Source organism: Eriocheir sinensis, chromosome 3 (genome assembly GCF_024679095.1).
Source record: "Eriocheir sinensis breed Jianghai 21 chromosome 3, ASM2467909v1, whole genome shotgun sequence".
Taxonomy (NCBI): Eukaryota; Metazoa; Arthropoda; class Malacostraca; order Decapoda; family Varunidae; genus Eriocheir; species Eriocheir sinensis.
Window position 1 is genome coordinate 9,221,588 of NC_066511.1, and position 25,516 is coordinate 9,247,103.

At 44.4% G+C, this 25,516-nt stretch overlaps 2 protein-coding genes across 5 annotated transcripts in view; one reads left to right on the forward strand and one right to left on the reverse strand.

The window, feature by feature from the left end:
* LOC127004779 (uncharacterized) overlaps positions 1 to 25,516 on the forward strand; it is a 356,605-nt gene that overhangs the window by 106,491 nt on the left and 224,598 nt on the right. The gene's annotated exons all lie outside the window — the stretch shown is intronic.
* Positions 5,109 to 5,918, reverse strand: LOC127003238 (histidine-rich glycoprotein-like). The gene has a single exon (XM_050869640.1). It carries the CDS (start codon positions 5,916 to 5,918, stop codon positions 5,109 to 5,111), a length of 810 nt encoding a protein of 269 aa, XP_050725597.1.

The window sequence follows — 25,516 nt, forward strand, 5'->3', positions numbered from 1 at the left end:
CGGGACTTTATCAAACGCTTTCTGGAAATCAAGATAGACTACGTCCAATGATTTGGTTACGTCATAAACAGTGAAGAGGTCGTTATAAAAGGTCAATAGATTTGATCGGCAGGATCTTTTGTTACGGAAGACATGTTGTGAATCCCCAATTAATGAGTGGCTTTCAAGGTAACTCACAATTTTGTCTCTATGCTCTCAAGTAGCTTATCTACAACTGAAGTTAGACTAATGGGTCTGTAATTACCTGGCATTTTTTGTCTCCTTTCTTAAAAATCGGTGTCACGTTAGCCTTTTTCCAATCCGAAGGGACGATGCCTTGTCGCAAGGACATATTGAATACGGTTGTGAGGGAGGAGAGTATTTCGCTCTTTGTTTCTTTAAGCAGTATAGGATATACTTTATCGGGTTCGGGACTTTTATTTGTTTTAAGTGATTGGAGAGCTTTAAGGACTTCATCGGTTGTTATTTCAAAAGTAGGCAATGAGAGAGAGAGAGAGAGAGAGAGAGAGAGAGAGAGAGAGAGAGAGAGAGAGAGAGATGTTAGTGAACGAAAGGGTATAATAGGAGAAAAAAGAGATCTCACCAGGGAAAGAGAGGAAGAGGGACAGGAAGAGAGCGAGAGCGAAAGAGATAACTGTCATAATTAAACAGAGTATGCCCCTAATATCAATAAAAATGAAGGCGAAAGAAAGGGAATGAGAAAGAAGAGAGCTCACCACCACCACCACCACATCCACCCCATCGCTACTATCCTCACCACCGCCTACCCCACCACCAGTACTACCACCACCACCGCCACCACCGCCTCGGGCTACCACTTGTCTAAATAAAACAACCCGTCCCCGCAACCACACACACCACTGCCTCTCGCCGTCTCCTCCTTTTCCCTTTCTGGCCAAATCTTTTCTCCCTTCATTTCACCCTCGCATTTAGAAAGCTTTGCAGCCGGAGATCAAAGTGCTAGAGGGAGGAGGGTTAGCGGGGTGGAAGGGGGGTGGGTGGGGGCGGGAAGGAGAGAAGGGCTGCTTGGGGAGTATTTTGAAGAAAGAAGGAGACGAAAAAAATGTAGGGAGGGGCGAATTAGAGGGGGTATAGAGAATCAAGTGGAGTGCGAAAGATAAACATGTCTGGAGAAAAAAAGATAATTGCAAAGAGGGGGAGTAATGAAGAGGAGAGAGAGAGAGAGAGAGAGAGAGAGAGAGAGAGAGAGAGAGAGAGAGAGAGAGAGAGAGAGAGAGAGAATAATAGTAATTGTAATAATAACAGTAGTAAACAAAGTAAAAGTATAGTAATGATATTAACGCTGATAATATTGCAAGCAGTAGTATTAAAAGCAGTGATAGTATGAACACAAGCAATATGAATAATAATAACAACAAGAATAGTACGGTAATAATGATAATAATAATAATAATAATAATAATAATAATAATAATAATAATAATAATAATAATAATAATAATAATAATAATAATGTTACTAAAAACGTTGTATTCCAAGGTGCATGAAATTATTAATTAATTCATATGACAAAATTTTGGCTGCAAAGGCGCTGTGGCTGGCTCCGTTTCTTTCCTTTACGTTAACTTATGTCTCCATATCAATTATTTCATTACGCAAAGTATATGTTTTTTTTTCTGATGGATATGAATTAAAAATTAAAATATTGATAACAATGACTCGACCATAACCAACAACACCACCGCCCCACCGTAGGCAGCTGTCCGCGGGTCGACTGCCAGCACCGGTTCTTCACTCTCTTTCAACTACTACTACTACTGCTACTACTACTACTACTACTACTGCTACTACTACTACTACTACTACTACTACTACTACTACTACTACTACTACTACTACTACTACTACTACTACTACTACTACTACTACTACTACTACTACTACTACTACTACTACTGCTACTACTACTACTACTACTACTACTACTACTACTACTACTACTACTACTACTACTACTACTGCAGCTACCACTTCTACCCCCTGTTAAGCAGATTGCTCGTCAAGAGGGCTGTAGTGTAGTAGGTATCATTGCGCTTAGGGGGAAGGGAAAAGATCGATAATTTTAGGCAGGAAAGAGACTTGGTGGTATAACAGAACTCTGAGGAACTCTGGCACTGACAGGTTTCTGACAAACACGCAACAGAGCTGGAGGAACTGCCAGTGAAGGGTCTAAAGAGGAATAAATTTCGTGGCAAAAAATTAGTAAAATATTTTTTTCAGATATCTCAGAGGATATGCCTAAAATAATGGCGAAGGTTTTAGTGCAACATAAAGGTTGACAAACTCATTAAAGAAAGCAGAAAGTTTCCTAATCGGAAACTCATTACGAAAGTCGCAAGGACGGTCTAACCTAAGATTGTGTGGTAGAGATGTTTAGATCTTTTGGTTTTTCCACTTAAAGGCAGCAGAAAGTTTATAAACAATGGCTCATTTTGAAGGATTGGAGCTGGCGCTTCTTTCATTTGGAAACAGAATTTACATGTATACTTTCTACAGGAATTAAAGGCAGAAGTTAATGGAAAGATGGTAAGAGTTTCACCGGGCAGGGCACCGGTTTGAAAGCGTCGTTGTAAGTGACGGAAGTGACCACAGACACATTCTCAGATATTACGCCAAGAGTCTTACAGGAAACATGGTTCGGATGAGTTTTCGCAATAAGTATAGTAAAATTGGAGGGAGGAGGAGTGGGTGGAAAACAGTAAAATTAATGTGGTGCTGTGTATGTACAGTTAGCTAAGGAGGCAGAAGAGCTAACAAATAACAAAAGTCATGAACAGGAAAGAATTTATATAGGGTTTTGAAGTCTTCAGTTATTGGCAGAGTTTTTATTGTGGTAAACTAGATTGGGCTCTCGGGCAGAAGACTGGAATACACACGCTATCGACGTTTGACGCATCGACAGCAAGCAGGGCCGGATATCTATTTTCAGACATGGTAATATAGGATTTTGGTCTGTGGCAGAGAATGTTAAGTCCATTACGCGGTGAACACACACGCAGGTGATCCAGAGATGACTGTCACTATCCCTGAAAACTGTTGAATAAAGTTTAAGAGAGTGAACTGAAGGACTGGAGATTAAGAATGGTTTCATGACTGACCTTAAGTATAGGCGAGGCAGTGCTGCATGTATGTTCTCCAGTTTGGAATGGTAAAAGGTACAAAAGTTAATCGCAAACATTGAAATATATGAAGGTAAACATTTCTTGAAATGAAAAGCGGGTCAAGACGTCCCGAAATTGTACAATTCAAAGAATCATGGAAGTTTGCAGAGAAGGAAGTGTCGAGCGTTGCCACGCCTGCATTATAATAATTATTAAAGTGACATTCTCAGGCAGGAGGTTCAGGAAATCTGAGATGCAAGGTTGTGTGCGGGATCGAAAGCGTGTAATTACGCAACATAAAGTTCTGGATTATAACTTAGCAAAGAGGAAGCACAACAGAAGAAATAGATTGGGCCTGTCCGCAATAGCCTCAGTCCAGCGTCTGGGTTAAGAAATCAGAGCCATAGGACACCAGCCTGCCCGCGCCACTTATTCCAGCGTGGCTCCATTTTTTTTCTTGACTATCAGTTGCTATTTTAAGTCATCAAATATTCTAGCTAGCGTCTTACAACCAGTACTCATGGGTGAAGATTGAAGGATAAGACTTTGGTCGCATTATCTCTTTGACTGAGCGGCCGCTTTGGAGTGACTCCTGAGTGCTGATGGAGCGAGTGGACAATGTGGGCGGAGGCGCCCGCCTCATGGAACACATCCTGCCGTATGGCTGAGTTCTTTTACTTTTCGAACACAACTACACCCAACTGTGATAAAAATAGCTCACATACTTCTTACAAGGTGGAGACTGGCTGCCTCTGCAGCTTGGCGTCGAAACTGTTGTTGAGAGTGATTGATTACATGTGCCACAATCTGGGGCCGCTCACGTGCACCGCACTCTTGCACAATGGTATAAACATTATCATACACCGTCCATTATCTTCCAGGCTGAAGAATATTTCAAGATATTTTTAGAGAAACTTGAGAGCATCACAATGCCGAATAATAATGATTTGATTAATAGACGACTTTTTACATAGAGACAGGTCACACACGAACTCCGCTTCAAACTGTTCGGGTGCGAAGTGACACCACTGATGACGCTGCGTTTGGTGTTAAGCTCAACAAAAGGGTCGGCAGAACTGGCCTAACTAACTCACTCGTGTATTGGTGTGTCGTAGGAATGATGGAGGATGAGTATCATACAATTTTTTTGACTCGATGGCATTCTCTATTTCTCTCCCTTAGTAAAACACGGCAAGTTAATAATCCTGGGCAAATAGCAATTTGTTCGAGAGACAGTGATCCCTTTATTATCTGTGTAGCTAGGATACGAATCTGTGACTCCCTGTGCACGTTGTCAAGTGTGACGCTGATGTGGCAGGACTATGCTGATGAGAGGAAGTATGCACACACACACACACACACACACACACACATACACATACACACACACACACACACACACACACACACACACACACACACACACACACACACACACACACACACACACACACACACACACACACACACACACACACACACACACACACACACACACACACACACACACACACACACACACACACATTTCCACTGCACAGTTTTTCCGTCCTCTTTTTTTAGGGAGGGGCTCAGCGAGCGCCCAAGGGGCCAGGTACGGCGCAAAGTTTTGGGCTGCTGCCTGGCACTCGCCGGGGCTCGCCATGACATTTTATTCCTCTCTGCTGGGCCATGTTTTAGAAATAAGGGTGTTGTTTTTCTTTAGATTATTTTTTTTTTGCTTATATCTGAAATGAATTGTTTGGTTTTGGTTTCCGTGGTGTTGACAGTGAAGGTGGATTTACTGATGCTGGTGGAGGTGAGATGGTGGAGCGTGGTGGTGGGCCTGGTGTTGTGGTGTCTCTAATTGGTGCTGATGAGCGTGGAGGTGGGCCTGGTGTTGTGGTGTCTCTAATTGGTGTTGAGGAGCGTGGTGGTGGGCCTGGTGTTGTGGTGTCTCTAATTGGTGTTGAGGAGCGTGGTGGTGGGCCTGGTGTTGTGGTGTCTCTAACTGGTGTTGAGGAGCGTGGTGGTGGCCTGGTGTTGTGGTGTCTCTAACTGGTGTTGAGGAGCGTGGTGGTGGGCCTGGTGTTGTGGTGTCTCTAACTGGTGTTTAGGAGCGTGGTGGGCCTGGTGTTGTGGTGTCTCTAACTGGTGTTGAGGAGCGTGGTGGTGGGCCTGGTGTTGTGGTGTCTCTAATTGGTGTTGAGGAGCGTGGTGGTGGGCCTGGTGTTGTGGTGTCTCTAATTGGTGTTGAGGAGCGTGGTGGTGGGCCTGGTGTTGTGGTGTCTCTAATTGGTGTTGAGGAGCGTGGTGGTGGGCCTGGTGTTGTGGTGTCTCTAATTGGTGCTGAGGAGCGTGGTGGTGGGCCTGGTGTTGTGGTGTCTCTAATTGGTGTTGAGGAGCGTGGTGGTGGGCCTGGTGTTGTGGTGTCTCTAATTGGTGTTGAGGAGCGTGGTGGTGGGCCTGGTGTTGTGGTGTCTCTAATTGGTGTTGAGGAGCGTGGTGGTGGGCCTGGTGTTGTGGTGTCTCTAATTGGTGCTGAGGAGCGTGGTGGTGGGCCTGGTGTTGTGGTGTCTCTAATTGGTGTTGAGGAGCGTGGTGTTGGGCCTGGTGTGGTGTCTCTAATTGGTGTTGAGGAGCGTAGTGGTGGGCCTGGTGTTGTGGTGTCTCTAATTGGTGTTGAGGAGCGTGGTGGTGGGCCTGGTGTTGTGGTTTCTCTAATTGGTGTTGAGGAGCGTGGTGGTGGGCCTGGTGTTGTGGTGTCTCTAACTGGTGTGTGGTTTGAGGGTTTTGGGAACGAGGGTGACGCGGCATTATCTGGTGTGTTGGGAGAAGGTTGGTTTTCATTCGTCTTTTATAAAATAATGATTATTCAGATTCATGTGCACCAAGGAGCCATTAAGGATCCATTTCTAAAGCATGTAAGGTTTATTTAACGAAAGGTGAAAATTCTAAATAAATGTATGATTACAATAAATATACTTACCGACAGCGGACACACAGCATCAAATCTGTGTACAGTGGTATTGTTGTCCATACGAATACTTTCTTGATGAATCATCTTTGGTCGCCGCGATCACACCGGTATGGTGTCATCTGCCATCCACGTATCCTAAAACATCCCATTCTGATTGCGCATGCGTGGGCTTTGTTTACAAACAGAGGGTGGATGAATTTCGACACAGTACCGTATCTTTTGTCGACTGCCTATTGTGATCCGTCCCATCTAAGTTGATTTATTTTTTCAAAGTAAATGATGACGTATGTTTTGAATTTGAAAAGTGCGTGAAATATGAAAGTTTCTTCCTGCACCCTTGTATATCAGTAAATGTGAGAAAAGAGATACAGCCTGTACCCCTTGTATGTCGGTATATGTGATAAAAGAGATACAGCCTGTACCCCTTGTATGTCGGTATATGTGATAAAAGAGATAACCTACACCCCTTGTATGTCAGTAAATGTGATAAATGTGATAACCTGCACCCTTTTTATGTTAATAAATGTGATAACCTGCACCCCTTGTATTTTTTTTTTACAACAAAGGAGGCAGCTCAAGGGCACACAAAAAAAGAAAACAATAATAAAAAAAAACCCGCTACTCGCTGCTCCTAAAAAAGAAACAAAAGAGATAACCTGCACCCCTTGTATGTCAGTAAATGCGATAAAAGAGATAACCTGCACCCCTTGTATGTCTTGCCGCCATCTTGCCTGGACAAATTACGATATCAACACTCTGAGTTTGTAAACATCGGGTTCCGCGCATGCGCAGATCAGGATGGGATGTCTTAGGATACGTGGATGGCAGATGACACCACACCGGGATGTAGCACGTGTTTTGCTCCGTGTATTAACACAGCATACTTTGAGAGTACTGTACGATAATAACAAAAAAGAAGATAGAAGGCGATGGGATTATACTGCTTTTGAGAACAATTGTCGAACAGTAATCCGCTCCATAGCTGAGCGGAGCAATCTCACTTTAATTTGCTAATGTCTTTGACCGGACCCGTCGGTGCCAACTGAAGCATGCACCGCTCACCGCCTCACACGGAGGAAACAGCACAGCAGTCCGGGTTGAAGTGTACCATGGTGTAAGGGCGCTGTTGCCGTCCTTTGATGGCGGCTCTGAGTGACCATGAAGCAATAGATTTTATACAGATAATAGCCAAGTAGTTAACTAACATACACTTCTGTGCTACAGTGGCGAACACGTCCAGCTGTGCCCGTGTGGTCCTTCACTTGATCCCTGGTAGGACAAACGGCGCACAAACAGTGGACGCTGGCTGTTCATCTTCTTAACGGGTTTGTTGATACCCCGGCTGCCTGACGAAAGGTAAACTCTGCCAGGGAAAGGTAAACTCTGCCATGGAAAGGTAAACTCTGCCAGGGAAAGGTAAACTCTGCCAGGGAAAGGTAAACTCTGCCAGGGAAAGGTAAACTCTGCCAGGGAAAGGTAAACTCTGCCAGGGAAAGGTAAACTCTGCCAGGGAAAGGTAAACTATGCCAGTGAAAGGTAAACTCTGCCAGGGAAAGGTAAACTCTGCCAGGGAAAGGTAAACTCTGCCAGGGAAAGGTAAACTCTGCCAGGGAAAGGTAAACTCTGCCAGGGAAAGGTAAACTCTGCCAGGGAAAGGTAAACTCTGCCATGGAAAGGTAAACTCTGCCAGGGAAAGGTAAACTCTGCCAGGGAAAGGCAAACTCTCTCAGGGAAAGGCAAACTCTGCCAGTGAGAGGTAAACTCTGCCAGTGAGAGGTAAACTCTGCCAGTGAGAGGTAAACTCTGCCAGTGAGAGGTAAACTCTGCCAGTGAGAGGTAAACTCTGCCATTGCGGTGTGGCAGAGCAGACTCCTTCATCACTGTATACCTGGATACACGTATTGTTGATAAATACTGCGAGTGCATGGAAGTACAAGGAAAGATAAATAAGGATTAAGTAAATAGAAAAGGGTGAAACAGAAAAATAATAAATAATAAACAAATATAAAAAGAGTGGCCGTGTCGGCTGCTTTACACACGTGGCATGGCATGCATATTATTCTGCAGCGGAGGCTAATTACGGGCGTCAATAACCGCAGAACCAGGACCAAAATGTTGCCAGACGCCGCCGCGACCTCCACCAGTGTGGCGAAGAATCGTTCATCCACTCACGCATCGACACCCAGTCACCCACGTTACCCACTCACCCACCCACTCACCCACACACACTAACTCAGTCACCCTCTTACGCACCTACACCCACACACCCATTCACTCACCTTACCCACTCACCCATACACACTAACCCAGTCACCCACTTACCAATTCACCAACTCACCCATCTACACTAATCGACCAGGCATCCACCTACATCCACTTACGCAATCACCCGTGGACCCCCACACCAAACCAGAACACTCATCAGTTTACCGGTCCACCAGCTCCCCAGCCCACCTACATAAACTATCCCTGCTTCCACCTCCTTACCCCCTCCCCACCTACCCCCTGGCCCGTCACCCTCCGCGGGGAAGCAGGACGCCGCGGGGGTGGGGGGTGGGGTGGGGTGGGGGGCTCCATACCTCCCACCCCGACCCCCCCTCCCCCGCCATCACACGTGCCAGAGCCTCGACGCGCACTATACATAAACTTTTAAATTTCGTCGCTGAATGTCATTATTAAGCAGATTAAATTTAGTTTGGACAGGAAAAATCCGATTATTTAATTCACAATGAAAATTCCCCGATTAAAAGAGTAACCCCTTTTTTTCGATACAGTGATTTGATTTATTTCCTTTCATTGTTTCTTGGTCTGTTAGTATTTTTAGAGGTCTTTTTTTTCCGTTGCGGGCTTTTTTTCTCTCGTTTTTGCGGCCTTGAGTTGCCGCCTCCTCTGTAAAAATAGATACACATTATTTTATTTTATGTTTCCATTAAAAAAAATAACCGATTATCTCGTGTTACACTGTTTTTATTTTGCCGCCACCACGTGAGGACTGTCATCATTTTCATTTGTAATCCTTTTCAGTCTATGATTTTTACTTAGCCAACCATCCACCACCACCACCACCACCACCACCATCAACTCCCCTCCACCCCACTACCTTACTTTTTACTACTGCCCCTACCACCCCTTACTACTACTACCCCTCCACCCCACTACCTTACTTACTCTTTACTACTGCCCCTACCACCCCTTACTACTACTACCCCTCCACCCCACTACCTTACTTACTCTTTACTACTGCCCCTACCACCCCTTACTACTACTACCCCTCCACCCCACTACCTTACTTACTCTTTACTACTACCCCCATCATCACCACCACCACCATCATCACCACCACCACCACCAACAACAACAACAACCCCACCACCACTTCCACCCCCACCACTATTCCCACCACCACTACCACCACCACCATCACCATTATCATCTCCCCTCCACTCCACCTTCATCCTTACCACCATCCCCACCATCACCACCACCACCACCAACAACAACAACCCCACCACCTCTTCCACCCCCACCACTATTCCCACCACCACTACCACTACCATCACCACCACCACCACCGCCCCCACCATCACCACCACCGCCATATTTATCCTCATCATCATGCACCAGGGGTAAACGTCCACTTCGAGCCTTGTTACAGGTGTTCAGCCCATCATGTTAAACGTTCTCATAATCCACAAATAAGGTTGCCCTCCTCTAGTTTTATTCAAATTATAAACACCATGGTCGCTTATAAACACCCTAAACTACGAATCACAAACTTTAAACATCTGAATATTTCCTCGAGTGTGTCCCTTGGTAGGAAAGACTGGTTGCTTGTTCTGGTTCATGTGCACCAAGGAGCCATTAAGGATTCTAAAGCATGTAAGGTTTATTTAACGAGAGGTGAAAATTCTAAATAAATGTATAATAACAATAAATATACTTGCTATGTTTGTCTTCACAGCAAAGGAGGGCGCTCAAGGCCAAAATAGAAAAAAAAGAGTAAAAACCCTCCCGCTGTGGTGCTACTACAACAAAGACGAATGTTGCCAATGTTGTTTTCTTTGATAGCACCAGGAGATAAAAAAGAAAGTCATATCAGCCCAACATTAATTTGAGTCATCCATGTGTGTCACATTTATAACTACATATGTGACTTTGCGAAACCTTCAACCCGAACTCCGTGAAAACTTCGACCGAGCAAGTTCCTGGTGTTACAAAATCATCTTGGCCAACGCGTTCACGGTGCTGTCTGTCCTCCGTTTATGGCTCTGTAGGTTGTCAGCACTCAGCACGGGCGACGGCTTGATTCTGTACGTTGGCATGTCTGCCTTTGTACCCAAACACTCATTCTTTCATTAATTAATTAAGTCATCAACTCTCTCTCTCTCTCTCTCTCTTGCATCGCAACAAACCCGTAACCGTGATCCCGCAAGTACCACCACCTCTATTACTAAGCTTCTAGATAACTTAAAAATCCTTAGTTTCAATGCGCGTAGCCTAAGAAACAAATTTGATGAACTGAGATGTCTTGCTTTAACAGAAAATTTTGACATAATTGCTATAACCGAAACATTTATCGACACCACATATATTGATTTAAGTTCCGAATACAACATAGATGGCTACAGACTCTTCAACAAAGATCGTGTAAACCGTAGAGGCGGTGGCGTCGCCCTTTATGTCAAAAGCTATTTGCAACCCACTGACAAAACACCGGGAAACAGTAACGTTGAACATTTGTGCGTGCGAGTAAACATTGCAAAAGTCAACTTAAATATATCTGTCACCTACAGACCTCCCGGGCAATCACTCGATGACGACCTTGAAATGTACAGCGTCTTAAGGCAGTCACTTAATAACAGCGACTCACTGATATTAGGAGACTTTAACCTCCCCCATATCGACCGGGTGACACTGTCAGGTACAGAAGGCGAGTCACATAGAATGATCGAATTTCTAGAAGAAAATTATCTAAGCCAAATGGTTTCTGAGCCAACTCGACAAAATAATATACTCGACCTTGTTATAACGACCCAAGATAACCTAATCAGTAGTGTCACGGTAGGAGAACACCTCGGTTCTTGCGATCATAAATTAGTGCGCGTCGACATTAAAGCTCAATCATCAGTGACTGAAAATAAAGTAAAGGTGCCCAATTTCAAAAGAGCTAACTTCGTAGAAATCCGACAAAAACTAACAGAAATACAACTATCAGATGACGGCAACGTAGAGGAAGCCTGGCTAAGCCTTAAAAATCACTTACTCACTCAGCAGAACACATTCGTCCCCTTATGCGAGAAGCGAATTAACACTAATAAAAGCCCACCGTGGTTTAATAGCGAAATTAAACAATCAGTCAATGAGAGAAAATTGTTTTACAGGTTAAAGAAAGAACAAAGCACGCCCGAAAACATTAGACTTTATAATGATGCCGGGCGACGAGTAAAAAGACTAGTAGGTCAGGCAAAGCGTAGATACGAAGAAAATATTGCAGCCAACTGTAAAAATAATCCGAAATCTTTCTTCAGTTACATAAACAACAGAAAGGCGATCAAAAGTGGTATTGGACCTTTAACAAACAGCGACGGTGCACTAGTGACTGACAGCCAACACATTGCAAACCTCTTAAACAATTACTTTTCCTCGGTGTTTAATACTAACAGTCTTCCTCTCGCTACCACCAACACCAGTACTATTGTAAATCTCGAGCATGCATTGCCTAATTTTGAAATAACAACCGATGAAGTCCTTAAAGCTCTCCATTCACTTAAAACAAATAAAAGTCCTGGACCTGGTATATCCAACTCTGCTGAAAGAAACAAAGAGCGAAATACTCTCCTCCCTCACAACCGTATTCAATATGTCCTTGCGACAAGGCATCGTCCCTTCAGATTGGAAAAAGGCTAACGTGACACCGATTTTCAAGAAAGGAGACAAAAAAGTACCAGGTAATTACAGGCCCATTAGTCTAACTTCGGTTGTAGGCAAGCTACTTGAGGGCATAATTAGAGACAAAATTGTGGATTACCTTGAAAGCCACTCATTGATTGGGGACTCACAACATGGCTTCCGAAACAAAAGATCCTGCCTATCAAACCTATTAACCTTTTATAACGACCTCTTCACTGTTTATGACGTAACCAAATCACTGGACGTAGTCTATCTTGATTTCCAGAATGCGTTTGATAAAGTCCCGCATCATAAATTACTTTACAAATTAAAGCAAATAGGTATTGACGGTCAAGTAAACCAATGGATCGCGAATTGGTTGAGCAACAGACAACAAAGAGTAGTGATTGACGGATTTAACTCAGAGTGGGCGCCTGTCACTAGTGGCGTCCTCAGGGCTCGGTCCTGGCCCAGTGCTCTTCATTATTTACATCAACGACGTGGATGTTGGACTCAATAACCGCATTAGTAAATTTGCAGACGACACAAAGATTGGCAACTCGGTTCTCACTGACGAAGACAGGCAAAGCCTCCAAGAGGATTTGCACAAAATTTCAGCTTGGTCGGATAGATGGGAGATGCCCTTTAACGTAGACAAGTGCCAGGTCCTTCAAGTTGGAACGAGGAATAAGAAGTTCGAATACGAAATGCGCGGCGTTAAACTCAAAGCGTTCAATGCGTCAAAGACTTGGGGTCAAAATCGCGTCAAACCTCAAATTCTCACAGCAATGCATCGATGCAGCAAATAAAGCGAACAGAATGTTGGGGTTCATTAAAAGAAACTTTGTATTCAAGAATAAAGATGTAATACTCCCGCTCTACAACAGTTTAGTCAGACCCCACTTGGAATATGCGGTACAGTTTTGGTCTCCCCACCATGCAAAGGATATTGCTAAATTAGAAGGTGTTCAGCGTCGGGCAACGAAAATGAGCCTTGCCTTGCGCAACAAATCCTACGAAGAAAGGCTGTCTCCCCTTAACCTGTTCGCGCTGGAGAAACGTCGCCTCCGAGGAAAACTGATCGAATGTTTTAAAATACTTAATGGTTTTACGAATGTAGACAGATCAACATTGTTTATGATCGATGACACTTTGCGCACGAGGAACAATGGCGTAAAACTCAGATGTAGACAAGTAAATTCAGACTGCACCAAATTTTTCTTCACCAACGTTGTAGTGCGAGAATGGAATAAGCTTCCACCGTCAGTGGTCCAGTGTAACACGATTGACTCCTTCAAAAATAAGCTCGACCGTCACTTCCTTGAACTTAATATTAACTAGAGTAGAAAAGCAACGTTTTGGAGCCATCTGATTAATGTAAAATCACTTAGGTTTAAGGACAGACCACCTAGTCTGGACCATGGGGTCTGTGTGGTCTGATTTTCTATGTAAATCTATGTAAATCTCTCTCTCTTCCCAACACACACACACACACACACACACACACACACACACACACACACACACACACACACACACACACTCTCTCTCTCTCTCTCTCTCTCTCTCTCTCTCTCTCTCTCTCTCTCTCTCTCTCTCTCTCTCTCTCTCTCTCTCTCTCTCTCTCTCTCTCTTACCCCCCCCTCTTGTCAAGCGGGCTCGTGTTTGCTCCCTGTACGCACCAAACTCTCCTCTGCGCCCAGTATTGACAAGCACCCGACGGGGCTCACTTCAGCACCCCCGCAGCGCGTCACGCACGCCGCCATGAACGTATGTTTAGCGTTAAAGATAATGGGATAATACTGTGCCGGAAAGTTTACCAAAGACATCAAGAGCTTAATTATGTAGGATGTAAATGTTAGACTCATAAGCAAGTTTGCAAGTCCTTCAGGCTGTCTAGCGGATAATTCTTTGAACGTACAAGAGGCAGGCTAAAGCTTCAAAGTTGATATCGACAACCTTGTCTTGAGAAAGGTAAACGCTGAATCTGGAAAGGTAATAAAAACTTACAGACCACAGAACCATCATAAAGTATTGTTTATGTTGATTAATGGTAAGTCCGCCGACTAGAAAGCAAGCGTAAACTTTAATTAAGAGAAGAGAGGCAAAGAAGCTCCAGGTTCAAATACACATATCAGACTGAGCAAGATTAAGGAAACTTTATTTGCATTCTTTGAAAAGACGTTGTTTGTGTGGTGATCTAATTAGAATATTTAACCCTAGAACACTAACCTTAGAAAAAGTCACACCACTACTAACCATGGGTACATCATACCCGATTTTGAAAAAAAAAAAAAAAAATTAAATGTAAAGTTTTAATGGAATAAAGTTACATGAAGGGACTTCAAACTTTGTATCTTGACTTAACATTAAGAAGAACTGAAAAACGTATTGTTTTGGTATGAAAATCAGGTACTGAAAAATGTTACTAAAAATAGGAAAACAAAAATTTCAAAAAAATTTCATAAAAAAATTTATCATCCGATGGCTTCCAAACTTCTTGTATGGCCTCCCAGGTCCTGTGATCCACTGCACAGGTGATCACTAAAAAATATGTACAACACCTGTATCACCAACCTGGTATGCTGCACCTGAATGTAGGCCTACAACAAAGGTGAGCAGAGAGCGAGACAACGTGACCTTCCCTACACTGTCAAGGGCACATGAAGCTACTGAGGAGGTGGGTACCCTCAGAGCACCGGAACCATACACAATGGCAATGACGTCATTCGCTTCGGGTACCTCATACCCATGGTTAGCGTTCTAGGGTTAAGTGGGATGAGAGGATTAACAAAAATAATTTACATTTAGGAACCGCAGTAGTGGGAACATATTAGATGGATTCAAATTCAAGGAGATAGGAGAGAACAGCAATACTGATAGGATAGTGGATGAATGAAGCAAATTAAGCATTCTCTCGCTCTCTCTCTCTCTCTCTCTCTCTCTCTCTCTCTCTCTCTCTCTCTCTCACACACACACACACACACACACACACACACACAGAATTAGAACAGGTTGTGTGGATTTACGGATGGGAGGGCAGGCGGTAGACAGCATGTTCTCCGGAGCTCCCGCGTGTGTGTGGGGCGACTGACCGGTTGACACTGTACAGTAGAGTCGTATTACAAGACATTTCGCCGCCCAAGAACACATATTTGACAAGGCTTTCGTAGGAGTTGTAGGCATTTCCGGGAGTAGTTTTATGCCCCTGTTGCTAGTTTGACCCTTCCTCTGTACCGTGAACCTGAAGAAACACTCATTAGAACCCGACTGACCCCCTCTTTGACCTTTAGAAATAGTTGATGTGTGAAGCGAAAGTGTCTTGTAATACCCCCGAGTGTGAGTCGTATTCCTAAACACTTCGCCGCCCAGGCACGGGAATATCCAGAGGTAGTGTTATGACCCTGGTGGTAGTCTGACCCTTTTTCTGTACCATGAACGCAAAGAAAATGCATTACAGCTCTATTAATCTCCTCTTCGCCCTTTAATAATCGTTGAGTGAGAGAACTGAAACGTCTGAGAATACCGCCATATGTCTGTGTATTCTTGTGTATTGAGACCTTCCTGTTATATCCAGTGCATGCAGTGTGAAGGAATAAAGCGACGAGAACAGTTTAGATTACACTAGTGACGATCAGTTTTGGTCGTTCACTTTTCCTTGCAACTTATTTTCATTTGACTTCTAAAATTGCACTGTTAGTCATTGCCTTTTCAAATATTTTTATCCACTTTTTTTCGAGTCCTCCTTTCCCCTCCCTTCCCTCCGCGGCGCTGAGGGTGTGATTAATGATTTTGGTGGATCGCTGTGGGGATCAGGGGGAGGGAGGGGGGGGCGGTGTCGTGTTTGTGTGTCTGGGGGGGTGGCAAAGGGTCTCTAGTGTGTGTGTATGTGTGTGTGTGTGTGTGTGTTTGAGAGAGAGAGAGAGAGAGAGAGAGAGAGAGAGAGATCAGTATATGAGGAGAGAGTCGCCATTCATCATGTTTGCCCTGGCACGGTAATCACCCGCCCCCGCACGAGGCGTCCACACCCAAGGCAGTATTTCACCCTGAACTGCCCGGGCCAAGGAGGAAACGAGGCCTGTCAGCGCACCTCTTGTACCAGTTGTTCATGATGTATTAATGTACCTGCAAAAATAATACCCATCAATATCTATCTGTCTATCATATTGCCTGCTTGTCTGTGTTTGTAATATGTATCTGTCGGGAGAAGACATATATCAATATCTATCTATCTATCTATTTGCCTGCTTGTCTGCCTGTGTTTGTTTATCCATCTGTCTTTCTGGCACTGTCTATTTGCATATATTAATATTATATCTGTGTATAGAGGGCTATAGGTGGATATATATATGCAGCAGTGAGAAGAAAATAGGTCGCTGGTGCCAGATGTTCCTGCTGAGCGCGACGCGGGCCCTCCAACCTTCACCAGTATTTATCTTAACGAGATTTTGCTCACGTTATTCCCTTCACCGAGGCAGCCAGAGTAAGGATGCTTTGATGTGTTCGTGAGGCGTCGTTCATAAAGCAGTGTTGCTCTAAGAGAATTCTGTCACCGCGCAGGCGTTGGTAGATGCGCATTTCTTGAATCTTGTTTTCTCCTCGCGGCGGCACGGTATCAGTCGCGTTAATAAACTGAGAGGCTTCACCTGGAGGAAGACTTGAACATGACCTAACGTCTCCCCGCCACGCGCGGCTTATTGAGGCGCGGAAGCCACAGTATTACTAGCTCATGTTTATTAAAACCAATCATTGGCTTAATTATTATTTTTTTAAAAGATTAGTTTTATTTTGTAATTCCATATTCTCGCTTATTTTAAGGAGGAAAAAAATGTAGGCTTACGTAGGCATAGACGTTATACGAGAATGTTGGGGGCGGTGCAGGGAGGAGTCCGGCTGTGTGGCGCTCGACGTGGCTGTGGTGGAGGCGTGGAGAGTGTGGCTTAAATCAACTCATGAAGATACATTCAAGGAAATATCTTTTCGTCAGGCGCGTAGCAAACGTTGGTATTGTTTTCAGAGTTGTGTGTGACATCACCACACGGCGGGGCACAGAACATTCCTGGAACATATTTCACCTCGACAGGATGAAGAATATGTCTGCCTGTCTGCTGATCTGGATATCCAGCAATCTCTGAATTCCGCCTCGTTTTCTTCCCTTGCGTCTTCTATTTTTTTCCCTCTGTGCACGTAGAGTCTCAGGGAATACTGTTCTAATATGTTGTTATTTGTACCAGCCGCGTCAGCGAATGTTGGTTCGTCTGTTTGTCTTTTTCTGTTTTTCTGTCTTTGTGTGCCCAGTGACTGGTGGGCGTGAGGAGACGTGGTTACTGATTTTTATTCAAAGTTTATAATATATGCTTGTAACATGTAAGTGCGTCGCAGCCTCTACTCCCCGCCAGTGCCGTCGTTACAGCGTGGTGCCCCGCGTCCCGCCAGGTGCCAGGCCAACACGCTCACCCTCACGTCAGGTTCTCAAACTTTTGAGGACTACTTTTCTATTGCAAAGTTAAAGCCATTATTCAGACATCCTATATAAGAGTTAATTTTTACTTTAAAAGGAAAAAAATATATTTTTCTTCAAAGTATCCGCGACTCAGCAAGGTAGACACTGGCGCTAAGCCTTCCTTCCCTTTGACATGAAGCTCATCTGCAGGCGGGTGTAGCTCAGTGTCAGGAGGCCTCGCGGAAACAGTGCAGTGTGTTGTACCCTGCAGGGACTTCCACGTAAAAAACGGTGAACGAACTGAGCCCTGAAGCACCCAGGCTCATAAAATTACGTGAAGGTAAATGATGATGGGCACCACCTAGGTGACCAGGGTACTGGAACACAAGTGAATCAATCTCTCTCTCTCTCTCTCTCTCTCTCTCTCTCTCTCTCTCTCTCTCTCTTGGCAGGTCGTTTGTCCTTTTCATTTTTAATAATGCATATGTTTGAGGCGCGCGCACGCACGCACACACACACACACACACACACACACACACACACACACACACACACACACACACACACACACACACACACACACACACACACACACACACACATCTTAGTCTCCAGGAAAAATAGCACATCAACCTCTAACTTTAGGCGGCCCTTTGTCTCCGGAATGGATGCAATTATCGGAAGGTGTGTGCGTGCGTGCGTGCGTGTGTGTGTGTGTGTGTGTGTGTGTGTGTGTGTGTGTGTGTGTGTGTTATTTGTTTGTTTTGTCTTAAAGCGTAATATTTATGCAATCAACAGAATACGGCACTAAATCTCTGAAGCATCGTCGCTGCATAAAGAAATCAGTGTTAATTAATACGCTCGTTGCCATTAATTAGCGAAACACTCGACGAGAAATACGAGGGAAAAGGTTAATTAAGAAAGGAGATCGTGAAGGATATTATTAGCATTGATTATTTACTTTTTCCTTTGCTGACGTGTGTATGCATTTCCAGGACAGGATCAGGAGAGTAAGAAAGAGGAAACCAAGATAAGAGGATAAGAGGGAGAGAGGCAAGTAAGCAAGGAGATAGTGGGAGCAAAGAAGGAAAGGAAAAGGACGGAAGGACATGTTTGTGTACGAGGGAGGAAGGACATAACAAAAGGAAGAGTTAGAAAGGAAGAGGAAACCAGGATGAATGGGAGGATAGGATGGAAAGAGACAAGGAAGCAAGGAGATAAGGAGAGAGCAAAACAGGGAAGGAAAACGAAAGGAAGACATGTTTGTATACGAGGGAGGAAGGGCATAACAAAAGGAAGAGTTCGAAAAAAAGAGGGAACCAGGATGAATGGGAGGATAAGGGGAAAAGAGGCAACGAAGCAGGAAAGGAATGAAGAAGCAGAGAAGGGAAGGAAGATAGAAGGGAAGACGTTTTTTCGCGGTGAGGGAGGAAGGACATGACGAAAGTTAGGTAGAATAAGAAGGAAAGAAGAAACCAGAATGAATGGGAAGGCAAGAGAGAAGGAGACAAGGAAGCAAAAAAGGAATTAGGGAGCGAAAAGTGGCAGAAACTAAGGAGGCCATTTTCTCGGGGTGGAGGGATGAGGACTTGACGATAGTAAAGGAGAATAAGAAAAAGAGAAAGGAAGACAGAATGAAGAGGAGAGTAAGAGGGAAGGAGGCAAAGAGGCAAGGATAGCTAGAGAGAAGAAGAGAAGGAAGAAAAAAAGTGAGAACATTTCTTTGAGGGGGAACTAAGAAGGACATTGCAAAAGTAAGGCAAAGTAACAAAGAAAGACGAAACCAGAATGAATGGGAGGGTGAAAAGGGAAGGAGACAAGAAAATAATGAGAGCGAAGAAAGGAAAAGAGGACATTTATTTAGGAGGGAGGTAGAAAGGACAAGACGAAAATAATGGAGTGTAAGAATGATAGAGGAAATCAGGATGGATGGGAGGCTAAAAGGGAAGGAGGCAAGGAAAAAAAAAACGATAATTGGACGGAAGAAAAAAGGGAGGGGAAACTTTTTTTTGGGGGGGATGGAAAGGACAAGATCAAAGTAAGGTGGTAGTAGTAGTAGTAGTAGTAGTAGTAGTAGTAGTAGTAATAGTAGTAGTAGTAGAACGTAGAAATATCTTGTACTGATACTAAATATTCTTCCTTTCTCGTCCTTTTGCTTCCTTCTCCTTATTTTCTTCCCTCATTTATCTTCTCTTATTTACTTTACTCTGCCTCCCTATCCTTCTCCTCATCTTCCTCTTAATCCTCCTCCTCCTCCTCCTCCTCCTCATCTTCTTCTTATTCCTTCTCTTCCTCCTCTTCTTTCTCAACTTCCTCTTCCTTCCTCTCCTCATCCTTGTGTTCCTCCGCGCTGGCTTTGCTCGTAACCCTTCCTTCGCTTGCATTTTTTATACACGTTTCTTCGCACTAACTTGTCGCACACGGTAAACATTTCTTCCTCCGCTCTCTCCTTTTCCTTCTAAGCTCCCTAATGCCTGTGCCTCTGCCTTTCCCTCTCCTACTTCTGCTCTTCCCGTTTTCCTCCTCCGCGTCCTCGCCCCCCGCGTTATCCTCCTCCTCCTCGTCCAGCTCTGACCTTTCCCTTGTTTTTCTTGGTAATCCCGGTGTTTGCGTCACATGCGCGGAGATTATTAAAAAGGTGACTTCGATGTAGGGAAATTAAGAGAGTCGAACGATGTGGGTTTACTTACTTCTTCTGTGGCGTGACCCGTCGGTAGAGCGTCACGGCCAGAGTCGGTGTTCTCGGAGGATTCCACTTATCATGTTAACTATTTCCAAAGGTCGATAAGGAGGTTAATCGCGTTTCCTTGAGGGCTTTTGACATTCATGGTACAGAAGAAGGGCCAAACTACCACCAGGGTCATAACAATACTTCTGGAAATGCCCAAAACTCCAGCGAAAATCCATGTGAGTGTGCAAGCGTCGGAGCGTTTGAGAATATGGTTCCAGAGCTTCCAATGCCTCTCAGTCACTCTCCTTGATGTGTAACTTGTTCTTCTTGAGTTACAGGGTGTGGCTTTGTATTGGTGCCTCGGATTCTTTATTTTTGCTTCCTCGTGGTTTTGTGTGTTGTTGTTGTTGTTGTTGTTGTGTGTGTCTCTGTTGCTCTATGTGTATTTTTTTTTCCTCCGTGGTTTCTCACCCTCTTTTTCTTTCTCTTGTTTTCTCTTTCTCTTGCTTTCTCTCTCTCTCTCTCTCTCTCTCTCTCTCTCTCTCTCTCTCTCTCTCTCTCTCTCTCTCTCTCTCTCTCTCTCTTTCTCTCTCTCTCTCTCTCTCTCTCTCTCTCTCTCTCTCTCTCTCTCTCTCTCTCTCTCTCTCTCTCTCTCTCTCTCTCTCTCTCTCTCTCTCTCTCTCTCTCTCTCTCTCTCTCTCTCTCTCTCTCTCTCTGTCTCTCTCTCTCTCTCTCTCTGTCTCTCTCTCTCTCTCTCTCTCTCTCTCTCTCTCTCTCTCTCTCTCTCTCTCTCTCTCTCTCTCTCTCTCTCTCTCTCTCTCTCTCTCTCTCTCTGTGTCTCTCTCTCTCTCTCTCTCTCTCTCTCTCTCTCTCTCTCTCTCTCTCTCTCTCTCTCTCTCTCTCTCTCTCTCTCTCTCTCTCTCTCTCTCTCTCTCTCTCTCTCTCTCTCTCTCTCTCTCAGCGCCCTTCCTTCTTTATTTCCCTGTTCCCGCCCTCCGCTTCCATCCATTCGCTGAAATTTACTACACCAGAGTACCCCCTCCTCTTCCCTAACATATCCTTATCTTCCCGTCCTAACGTTTTCTTCGACCCCCTCCTCCTCCTCCTCCTCCTCCTCCTCCTCCTCCTCCTTCTCCGACTTCCCCTTCCCCCTCTCCTTTATTCCTTCCGCCTTCTCTCTCCTCTTTTCCTTTTCACTACCCTCCTTTTAAACTTTCTTTCTTGGCCGTTTTCCGTTCTCCCCTCGTCCTGGTCTTTGTCGTCTTCTTAGTTCTTCTCGTCTTTCTCCATCCGTTCTTCTTTCGTCTTGTTATTGTACTGAGTCGTCACCTTTGCCGTTCTTCTTTCGTCTTTTTTTGAGTCGTCACCTTTGCCGTTCTTCTTTTGTCTTGTTATTGTACTGAGTCGTCACCTTTGCCATCACCGTCCTTCTTGTTCTTGTTGTCAGCCTCCTTCTCCTCCTCCTGTATTCTTCCTCCTCATTTTCACGGTTCCTTTCTTTTTTCTTTTCTTCCTCCTCTTCCTCGTCCTCCTCCGTAATTGCATCGATCGTCACATCCTACCGTCGGGAGAAAAGTAAACGCTCCCACATCTTCGTACAGGAGTGCTAATCTGTTCTGCAGGCCATGCACTGATTGGTACAGAGCCCGAGTAAAGGTAAAGTTGGGGGCATACACTATAGCTCGCGTGGCCTCGGTACTCATCTCCAACCCATTGGCCTGTAGTGGGTGGAAACTCATTACCCCGGGACATAGGGCAAGTGCAGCATCCTTGCTACTACAATTTACAAAAGGATGCATAGGCTATAAGGAGACTACAAGAGGCCAGACGGCATACACATGGTAGCTCCTGAAAATGGGTCATTCACAATATTCCATTCACATCCTTAAATATATTTAACCTCCCTTCCCTGCCCTTCCTTGCCACCACATCCATCCCAGCATCACCCCTACCCTTTCTACTACTACCTCAGGCCATGTAGCAGCCCTTCCCTTCCCTTCCTTTCCTTAATCTGTATCAGCCAGTCCCTCTCTTCTCTTCCTTTATCCTCCCTTCCAAACGGGGCACCAAAACTGAACAGCATAATTCAGGTGAGGCCCAACCAGCGCTAAATACAATACAAGGATACTTCTGTGCTCCGCCTTCTGTGCTACGCTTCCACGGTGCGGTGCAGTGTTTAGCATCCCTGAATACGATTTGTCAGGCCTAAGTTCGAATCCCGGCCTGGGCAGTCGGCATGCAGCGCACCCAACAATTCATCCCTTCTTTCGGGATGTTCGATATATGGGTACCTGGGGAAACCTGGGGAGAGTAAACTGTGGTAACCCGGATGTTACAATGACCCTGTGTCTGGTTAAGTGTTCTCTCCCACCACAGGGTCAAAGGGCAAGCGGGACGGAGATGAGCACCGCCGCTACGCGCAGCTATTGCCTATGCTCCCAATTTTACCTTTTACTGTGGTCCGCTGCCCAACACTTCTAGAAATAAAGCCGAGGCTATTTGCGCGGTTTATGGCGGTAATACAGTGATTTCTGGGTCGATGGTCGGAGCTCACACGCACACCCATATCCCTTTTACAGCTGGAGAGGTCAGCTGGGGACACCCTCTCCACTTTCTCGCGGTTGCCATTTGTTTGCTTGCCCGAAAGAGAGAGTAAACAGCTTTGTAGGTTGCACGCCGACTGCTCAAACCGGGATTCGAACCCAGGTCCACGAATTCTTGAGTAGACGTGCCAACAGTACTTAACGGAGGCGTTTTCGTATGCTACTTCTACTGCTACTACTACGACTACGACTAGTGCGACTACAGTTACCACTACTACAAATACTACGGCTGCCACTATTACTACTACTACTACAACTACTACTGCTACAACTACTACTACTACTACAACTACAACTACAACTACTACTACTACTACTACTACTACGACTATAACTACTACTACAACTACTACTACAACTTCTACTACTACTACTGCTACTACTACTACTACTACTACTGCTACTACTGCTACTACTACTACTACTACTACTACTACTACTACTACTACTACTACCACCACCACTATCAACGCTGTATAATAGATTGTTATTATTTATTCAGGCCGAAAAAATATATGATCTTTTATTATGGTGCTTTTACACATTCATGATGTTAATAATGAACCTACATTAATAGTTATCCGCCAGCGTTTTATTTTTCATCTTTTACTCTTGTTTTGTCGTAGCTTTTGAAATTGTATAAAAACGTTGTCAGAATGGAATGAGTTTTTTTTTTTAATCGGAGTTGAAAAAATAATTTGTAGTGTTTTGTATCACTTATTAATTAGGCTTCCGCTGCTGTGATGCCCCCCCCCCCCCCCGCGTGCCTCTGTGTTGTGTGCCCGGCCGTGTGTGTGTGTGTGTGTGTGTGTGTGTGTGTGTGTGTGATTGTTTTTTTGTTTTGTTTGTTTGTGTATGTGTATTTGTATATGTATGTGCGTGTATGCATTTGCGTGTACGTGTGAGTGTTACCGTGTGTGTGTGTGTGTGTGTGTGTGTGTTTTGTGTATGCGTATTTTCCACAGCTACTACCACATAACATGCATTCCCATTGCTTGTACGTACACTACGTCAACAAAGCAAATCCCAGCCAACCACAGCAAGTAATTTGAAAACACTTAAAAACACACTTCACTTTTAGCCACTTTTACTTATGCTCCCTAGTTTTTGCCTACTTTTTTCGTCTGTCGTTCATATGGAGGCCCAGTAGAAATAGAAATAGTAGCAGTAGTAATAGTGATTGTCGTAGTAGCAGTGGCTGTGGTAGCGTAGTCGTAGTAGTAATAGTAGTGGTAGTAGTAGTCGTCGTCGTAGTAGTAGTAGTAATAGCAGCAGTAGTAGTAGTAGTTTATATGTGCGTACCTAGGCGAGGTAATAAAACTCACTTTGTTCTTCCTTTTTTTCCATAATGGTGCTGGACAGGCTACACAGCTCATATCTGTAAAACCTGCGATTCAGCCATAATGTATTTGTCAGATTGGAATGAGCTGAATATTCATGGCGTAACTTTTAAGTGCGGCGGTGCGGTGTATGGTTTTCGCGCCGCGCCTTGCCGGGCCCATAAAGCTGAGGTAATGTTGGGGCGGCGGCTGCTGCTGACGCGGTACTCAAGCGGTACACATTTTTTGGCACGCCCTGCTGCAGGTATTCTATGCTGGCCGCTTAATCGTTACTCCTCAGCACGTACGTAACATTAATGCCCATATTCTCAGACGCTTCCATCTCTCACAACTAATATTTTCAAAAGCCGAAAGGGAGGCCAATCGCATCCACATGAGTGTTTTTATTGCTACGTTCATGGTACGGAAACTTTGTGAAACTACGTCCAAGGGCATAAAACTATCCATGGAAATACCCGCAACTTCTACGAAAGCCTTATCTGATTTTTTTTTTTACAACAAAGGAGACAGCTCAAGGGCACATAAAAAAGGAAACAATAATAAAAAAAAGCCCGCTACTGATGTGGGTGTGTGAGCCCCGAAATGTTTAAGAATATGGCCCTACGACTCGCTGGCTCCTTGTCGTAGTATGGAGTGACTAATTTAACGAAACTTGTATGAAAACCTGACCTAACCACCAATTTCACCTTTGCCACAATATTATCATGTAAAGCGAGGGCAAAAGCACACCAACTCGGTATCATCGTATGGAACCTTTGTTGACACACACCCAGTTAATTTATCCATGGTAGCAAGACTAATAAGGAATTCTAAGTTTGAATGTAAATATGAAAACACTTTATATAATAGCTGTTCTGATACGATATACATAATATAACCCGCTTTGATAGGCATACCATCCATTGCTAGAAAAATAAAAGAACTCTGTATATCAAAGACCAAGAAAAGGTTTTATGCCGTAAATTACAAGAAACTCTTCACGGATACTTATATGTGAGAAGCACGTGAATTCTTTAAACATTACAGACTTGTCGAACTGAAAGCTTCCTCACGTACACAAATGAAAGACAGTCAAAGGGGTTTAGATTCTGTTCGAGGGGTGGGATGGGAGGGGGCATGGGCTGGCTGGCTATAGGGGGCAGGTTGTACGGAGTCAGGCCGGCGTGCGTGTCGTCCAGCCAAATTAGACCCTCAGAGCAGCCGTTCCTTACCGCATGATTAGTATTGGCGTACGAATGGCAACTAGAAAATGCACGTAAAAAGCGACCTCTATCATTCGTGTGCTATAAATTTCATGACACGGTAGAAAGAAGAGTTTTTTTTAATTTTAGGAGGTAAGGTCAACACAAGAATTAATACAAAAACAATGGGAATAAATATGTGGCTTTCTCGTTAGCATTCGTGCATGGATTTAATGTCACTGAGCTGAAAGAAGCGCGTGTATCTTTTTGGTATTAGGTGGTGAGATCAACACATGAATTGATACAAC

What these genes read in the sequence shown, in the direction of transcription:
- LOC127003238 (XM_050869640.1), bottom strand. Translation starts at nt 5,918, where the DNA reads ATGCCGCGTCACCCTCGTTCCCAAAACCCTCAAACCACACACCAGTTA.